Source organism: Lepeophtheirus salmonis, chromosome 13 (assembly GCF_016086655.4).
Source record: "Lepeophtheirus salmonis chromosome 13, UVic_Lsal_1.4, whole genome shotgun sequence".
NCBI classification, from domain to species: domain Eukaryota; kingdom Metazoa; phylum Arthropoda; class Copepoda; order Siphonostomatoida; family Caligidae; genus Lepeophtheirus; species Lepeophtheirus salmonis.
Window position 1 is genome coordinate 38,868,147 of NC_052143.2, and position 8,042 is coordinate 38,876,188.

At 32.1% G+C, this 8,042-nt stretch overlaps 1 protein-coding gene across 2 annotated transcripts; it reads left to right on the plus strand.

The window, feature by feature from the left end:
• Window positions 1–2,217: 2,217 nt before the first annotated feature.
• LOC121128672 (uncharacterized) lies at window positions 2,218–7,639 on the plus strand. Of its 2 annotated transcripts, none has more exons than XM_071893051.1 (6): window positions 2,218–2,316; window positions 4,535–4,665; window positions 4,727–5,027; window positions 5,188–5,811; window positions 5,880–6,036; window positions 6,906–7,639. In XM_071893051.1, the coding sequence occupies exons 2-6, from the start codon at window positions 4,545–4,547 to the stop codon at window positions 7,302–7,304; spliced, it is 1,602 nt and encodes a 533-aa protein (XP_071749152.1). In that variant the 5' UTR covers window positions 2,218–2,316; window positions 4,535–4,544; the 3' UTR covers window positions 7,305–7,639. The 2 variants fall into 2 exon arrangements, with proteins under 2 accessions (XP_071749152.1, XP_040580197.1); XM_040724263.2 differs by having other exon boundaries at window positions 2,232–2,316; window positions 5,880–6,030; window positions 6,906–7,432.
• The last annotated feature ends 403 nt before the right edge of the window (window positions 7,640–8,042 follow it).

The window sequence follows — 8,042 nt, forward strand, 5'->3', positions numbered from 1 at the left end:
GACGTCACGAAAAGACATTGAAATCGTAGACAATAGTAAGATACAAAATTTTATACAAAATTAAACAAAAATCATTGGGGATTAACATTTTTTAAATAAAATAAGAAACATTTTTCTTTAATATCAGCTATGACATTTCGTATCACCAAGAATGATGAATAATTTATCAAGGTCTAAAAGAGTGTCGTTTTGATCCCTTTCAGCCTAAAAAGGGAAAGCTATCGAGTTCAGAACAAGATACAGAATCAATAAAGATACTTTTGCATATGTTTTAATAATCGTACTTTAAATTTGTCGATTGTCTTAGTGGTAAAAAAAGACTCTGAACTTAACTTTGAATATTTTGGAAACCAGATGTGTTAGGAAAAAAAAACAAGATCATATTTTGATTCTGTGTTCCAAAATTAATCCTACAAATTTCCTCAATTTATTTGTACAAATTTCGACACCCATGCCCTATTTTTTTTTTTTTTTTTTTTCACCAATGACATGTTTAATTTGCCTTCCTTGAAGACTCTCTTTAGAGGGAATGACTGAAATTTACATAGACTAATAATGGAGGTATAGAGTAGGGTGGATCTTATTTTTTAAATATTCGAACTATCAAAACCTTATGGTCTTAAAATGTTCCTTTTAGTCTGTATATATTATTGGCTAACTTTAAAAAAATTTGAAAAATATTTAAAAGTAGCTGAACGGGACTAAAGTTTTTAAACTAAACGCTTTTTTAGAAAAAAAAATTGTTTTGATATAATGTATTTGGTTAAAATTACAAATTAAAATCCATTAAAATATGAACACTTTGAATTTTAATCGTCAAAAAGATATATTTTATTAACAAATAATATAATTTCAACAAAATTAATACTATGAATGGATGTGTGTCTCAGTTTCCTTAATCATAAATATAGTCGTCCTTAGCGGCAATAATGGCTTCCAGGGGTCGATGGAGGACCTGGCAGCCGCTGCGGATGTACTCATCTGACATGGCGTTCCAGATCTGACTGACACTAGCTTTGAGGGCCTGAGTGTTAGGATGAGGGATACTGCAAGCCTTCCTTCCTCTCTACGTACACCTAAAAGGTGTACTCAAAGGTGTCGGCATCAGGCCTGTAGCGGGGGGTGTCGAAAAATAATTCAAAAAAACTCAGAAGACTCATTCCAAACTCATCCAAAAAAAGTCTTCAAACGGAGGAGATGGTTTTTTTTTTAAATTTCTGATATCAAAAGTGGGCTCTCCACCCTCACAAGACTCTTTCCACCAACTTTTTGATAGGTCTCTGAACAGTCTGTTGTGAAGCCCCGAGATCTCTCGCATGGACCCTCATGGACTTGAGGGTATTGGCTTGGGCTGTATTTTGTTACTCCTCATGGATCTAGTTTGGCTTTTTTGACAGAGCCCTTCTTCCTCATCAACGTTTCGGACTGTATTATGGCGTCGAAAGTGGTCCTGGACACGCTCGCTTACTTGGATAGTGCGAATATAAATACGTTGATCATTTCAACTGTCATTTTCTCAACGTGTACGTAAGCTATAGAGCTTTGGGTTTTTTTTTTGTTTTTTTGGGTAACTAATTTTTTATGCTTTAATATAAAGAAATATGAAATAACTTCCATCGCTCAACCTTCATAAATTATGAAATTAGTAGGTGCTCAGATTTTGTAGATGAAAGCTTAGCGACATTAAGTAATTTAAAAATTATTTTCCTTAAAAACGATATGGGCAGTCATCAACCCTATTTTCCCTAATAGACTAGGAATTATTTTGTTAACCAAATAAATTACACGAGCAATGTTAATTTCAAAATCTGTGTTGTATTTTTTTAATCTAAATTTGTTATTTCTCAAAATAAACTGTAATGTGTATGAAATAAATGATATCATCATCAAAATACTTTTTTTCTAAAAAAAAGTGTACAATTTCAAAGGTTTAGGACCGTTGAATATATTGTTCTAAAAAAATTAAAGTTTGCAAATGATATCTATGGACTAAAAGGATCATTTTGAGGCCATAAGAACCTCATATTTCGAACATTTAAAAAATAAGCTCCACCCTAGTTAATAACAGCTAGCTTATAATCATTCTAATAATCATAGGTAATTAAAAATTAACTCTCAAAAAGCATGTCGTGAGTGAATGCCTATCAATCATATTCTGAATTAATTATTCTTCTAATAAGTACGTAGTGCGTACATATTTTAATTCCAACTTACTCATTTAGAGAGTTGATCTTAAAGAGTTTGGAGGTCTTGAGTAATTACAAAAATATATTAAAAATATTTTTTTGTAAAACTTGAAATTCAATTAAACAGTTGGTAAGAAGTGTTCCACTCCATTTGTTTGGTGCCCGGTAGAATGATTGTGGTAAAAAGGTTCCAGACACAACACCTTTGGACTAATAACGTTGTGTGGTCAAATCGTCATGTACATTATAATTGTGAGACAAAATTGTTGTGTGTAATATCATCTTGAAGAAACTTCATTGCTATTATATTATATTCGGGATATCAAACTATTTAATGATAATTTCCACTGCACTATTTTTCCTGAGCATCATGAAATACAAGGCTTCGAGCCGAGTCCTTCTAATATGCTAAAATATAATATGCTGGACCCCAAGACAAGTTGACTATTCAACACGTGTCCTGGGGTGTATTATAAAATATTAGCAGGGGTCCCTGATGCATAGAGTTGGCTCAATACTCTACCTGTACAAACTGAGGGTCGGGTATATTTTGGGATAAACAAGGGTTTCTTGAAGCTCAGGGAAACGGCGGCAGAGAAATTAGAATTTGCACTTTACCTGTACAACCTGAGGGGCGGGATAATATTTGGATATTCGAAAGGGTCCATAATAATGATAAAAAAAAAGGTTGTATTACAATGAAATTCGTTAATAATTAGAGTTGTCTGGTTAAATTTCAAACATTGAGTCATGAATACTTTGTTCAGGTTCAGTTTATTCTAAGGAGTATGAAAAAATAATTTAAAGTTGTATTGATTGTGTACCTTCCTGAACCATTTTGAAATTTCGAGTAAGGACATTTTTATTCTAAGGCAGTAAATACATATTGTACAATTAGAACGTCGTTGCCTTAATTGTATCACACAACCTTTCCTCTTCAAGGAAATATAAAAATATGCCCAAAATCATTGGAAGTTAGCCAATTATTTCCATTTATGTTATTATTATTATTCAATAATTGAATACACTTTCACAAGAGCTAATTTTCATTCAACTAATCAACGCTCAAAACATTGATTACGAGAAAAGATGCAGAACCATCTACATCAAACAAAAAGATAAACTGTATCTTTTCGTGTTAGCGGCGCATTAAATTGTCATTTTTTGTGTGTTGCTACTTTATTACTGCACTTGGGTATTTGGCTCATGAAAAACATTCCGCCAACAGTATTTTTTAAGGCTCTATCACCATTTTTAACATGGTATTAAAACTTAAATGAAGAAAATATGGCTTTTTTGAGTAAAAATTCAACTAAAATTGTTCACACTTGTTTGGTTGGAAAAAATTCCGTTTATGGGCGGATTCGTTCTTTACTTTCAGTTCTCTCCTTCATTTTTTTAAGATAAAAATGGGGCCCCGTGATCATTTTTTGTCCCAATGTAATTGCACTCGAAAAAACTTTCTTCATCGAGGGATGTTACTTTTTGAGATACCACGTATGACGGAACTACTTCATTTTTTCACGTGACGTATAAAATTGTTCTTTCCCCTTAGCAGAAATATCCTTTTGAATTCATAAATATTACGTAATGGGTAGTCAGTTATAAAATAATACATGATATTAATAGCTCTCCTAGCGGACAAACAAGTTTTTTAGTGGACAATTAAATTGGGGAAAAAATAATCATATGCTCATTGGTTTACCACATTATTTTAGCTCTGGTCCTGAGGAAAAAAATGTTTTTAGAGGTCAACTGATTTTTCCCGTACATCCTTCAATTTTTTCCCACTCAGACACTCAAAAATGAACAGAAAACATGAAAAAAATTTTAATCCATTCCAAGTGTGTTCAAAATTGGTATTTTTCAGATGTCTTGTACAATCTTAAATTTGAAGCTATTGTCTAAATATTCTTGCATAAGTATTCATTACCCAGTAAAAACTTTAGTGGGCCTTCTCTTCAAAAATTTAAGATCTTTGAAATATGTTCAGTAGAAACAGTTTTCTTCTTTTATTGTTTTTTTATATTTTAAATACGACAATTTGATGGAATATCAATTAGCAAAATATCCTATTTCATGGTTTTTTGATGGAAGCAAGATATAATCGAAATAATTATAAGAACTTTTATAGTTTTCGTATCAAGGTGTCGCTTTTTTTTTTTTTTTTTTTTTTTTTTGTAGATTAAGACTTATAATTAACAAGACCATTCATCATACATCTCTATAGAGCTCATCAGCGTAGTTATGAGCGCGCTTCACTTTGCCCTTTGTTTGTTGGACACGGAATCTGTGTTACATTATCCTGCTAAGACTATTTTAATAGTTTAATCTTCATTTATTTTCAGAAAATCCGAAATGGATAAAATAGACCAGATGAAGCTTCACAGTGAAACCAGAATAATTAAAGTAAACGATCACATTGATATATTCCATTTGAAGTCCACTGTGAGTTCTCTGGACACTCAACAGAAAAAAAGTAGGGACATACTAATATATTATTGAATGATAAGATTATTTAACCGTTATTCCATATTTAGAAAAAAATCCTCAACACCAGAAGCCGTCTGGAGCTCAATATTTGAGGGAATTATATTTTAACTTTGCTAGAAATACGTCAGCTCATGGGTTTAGTTGGACAATAGTGGACAAATCCTCATCTACAGCTACCATCATATACTCTCTCCTAGTTGCCATAGCTCTCATCTGTGTTTTCATTACTGTAGTTAAATCCACCTCAGAATATCTCTTTCAAAACTCGTATCAAACTCGCTATGATGTGGACGATGAGGACAGCGATGGAGTCATTCTCATGCCCGACTTTATCATTTGTCATTCAAGGTGAAATAAATAAATTTATATTTATGTAATAAACTTTTATTTTAGTCGTCAAAATTTGTAAAATTTTAAAGATATGTAGTGAAAAAAAGGGTCAAGAAAGTACTTTCCTTAAAGAACATTCTTTCATCTTATGTGTTATATCCCATGTTTTATTATGTAGTCCTTGGAGCTTTGAAAAGGCAAGGAAGCTGAACATTTCTTCCAATTTACTCTCCTACATTACAGTAGCTCTAAACCCGTATCATGCTCTTATTGGCATAGTCCCAGACCGACTTCAAATCTACTCGGAATTAGAAAAAGAGTTTCAAAATCTAGTACAAGGTTCCTTTAATGGAAATTTGAGAAATTTGTTAGATGCTGTAACCCTGGACTGTTCAGACTTTATAAGAATATGCATGATGGGAGCCTTTCAGACCTGGGCCGAGTGCTGTAAAAATGTTTTCAACTATACAGGGATATATAGCTATGATGGTAAATGCTTTAGTACCAAGGGTGTCATGAACCATCAATTCTTAATTGCATCCAGCTTCGATGCCATTCAAATTGTTATTGCTATGGATAAGGAGAATCCATATGAATTGCTAAATGGATCAATTGCCACTTGGTCCTCCCATTCTCTACGTGGGATTTCATTTGCTCTGATTGATGAAAATGATGATCCCATTTCTGCTCTCTATAACTCGGACTTTATAGACTATGGTGTTATGACAAGAACAAAAATCAAGAAGATAACAATGGATCGAGGAGGCATTAATTGCTTCAACAATGTTGGAACAAATTACAGGTAACTATGGCATGCATCATCTAAATAAAAAATGTAATTGTATGGATTATTACAATAATTAATTTTAGTCAAAGGAATTGTAAGAATCAGAACATTATTGAAGTGGTCAAAAAAGAGCTGTCCTGTATGCCAATTGGACTATTACTCACGATTTCTGACATGACGGGAATCAAATATTGTAGTCCAATGGAGTCACTTAGGATCGTGAATGAAACTATTGTTCAGGCTATTAATCTCCCGATATCTACTCATTTTTTTATATTCTTAAAAAATATATATTTCTAATATGAAAAAAAGTGGTGAGTCTGAGACCGAAATTTCTTTTTCTCAAAAAAAAAAAAAAAAAAAAAAAAAAAATTGGACAAAAAAAATTATCGAAAAAAAAAAAAAAAAAAATTAATTTCCCCTCTCAAAATAATGATTGGGTCCGGATCAAGTTCGACTTTAGAACGACACTTTTCCAGGACCGAAGTTAGGCCCAATTAGCTAAAATGATAACGTTCTCAGACCGGTCTTGGATTTCTAGACCAAGGCCCAACACAAATGAAAATCTCCAAAAATTAGTTTTAAATTGCCTTATATAATTTATGCTGTGTCGGTAATTATTTATTCAGCCCCGTCTTAGGATCTGTCAATGGTGTCAGCCCTTAAAACTTTCAGTCTTAGGACAGACCCTTAGGGTTATCTGTCCTTGGGACAGGTCCTTCACTGTGGGTTCTTGGAATTTTGTATAAATGTCGATGCTTTATTAGGCCAAATAAGATTTATTCTGTATTATGATCAGTGCACTTATTTGGCTGAAATATTGCTATTTTCATTACAATGCAATATTATATAATACAAAGATATTAAATTTTTCTTAAATTCCATCATTTATTCATTATATAACGGAATAATTATAAACCAAAAAAAACACCCCTATGGAGGTAACGAACTGAGGATTTGCCTTAATTAAGGTTAACCGACTAGAGAGACTGGATTAGATCCCAATCTTCAGTCATAATTAACGAGCGACACAACACTACAGATGAATTAGAATTAGAGAATCAAATATAAAAAAATGAGTATATTTTTTCCCCCATCGGTCATCATAGGGCATTCGAGACTATATTCAAAAAAGTGAAAGAGAGTCAAAAAACCAATGCAAGAATGAATGCATCTTCACCACCTATGAATCCGTCATTTCCTCACAGATCCTTCAAAATAATTATTATCGTAAATATGTCAAGAAGAAACCCTCACATGAGCTCGTTCTTCATACCATTTACTTCCCATCTTTCAACTTTGGAAGGATCACCCATGTACCAAAAGGGATTGTGGATTGGTTAGGAGACGTTGGAGGAAATTGTGGATTCTATCTTGGAGCCTCCATATTCTCTATCTTTGAATTCTTTGGTTTTATCGTTAAAATATTCCTTGTTTCCGTTTTATATATCTTTGGATGTAAATTTTCAAGAATGTCTGAGGTACAGTCCCAGGAAGAGAATCGTTGAGTACATTTTGATTAAGTATAACAACATTTTTGCCCCTTGCCTGAAACCCACATTTAATGTTGTTATTTAAGCTCTGAAACACGAAAAGGAACATTACAACCTTTAAAGTCGATAATTATATGATTAAATAAACAATACATTTTTATCAGTTATATTGGATATGAAGGATGTTTAAACTGGGGAAAATCATTTCCTTGCCTCTAAAATATTAATTACTTATCACAAAATCCACTTAGTTATATTTAATTTCCGACCTTTGAAACGCAGCCATTCATTGTTAATATTTTAAATATTCAATAAGAAAATTAATAAATAAATAAATAATTTAATCAAAATTAAGCTTTTTTAATCCTCCATTGGTGCTTCTTATTTCTGTGAACCTAGATTTTATCGCAGATACTATTCAGTAGGTCTTGAAACATTAAATTATAGTATTCAATTTTTCTTTATCTTGGTTAGGATGTATTTGTATATTTAGCAATTTTTAATCAAGATTTAGATAACTTAAATTTACTGTATCACATAAGCCTTTGTTTTTCCTTTGGATTTCTTAGATTCTTTCAATTTTCAAAGTGAGTACAGCAGTTGCAAGAAAAATGTAATTTTTGTAACTATTATCTATATTAATAAAGCAAAGTGTGTCTGTATGAATGTAAGTAGGAAAATGAGTCAACATTGCAGGCGTGTGTATAAAGAATCGAACATGTACAGGGTCGACGTGATATTTTAGACACTTTT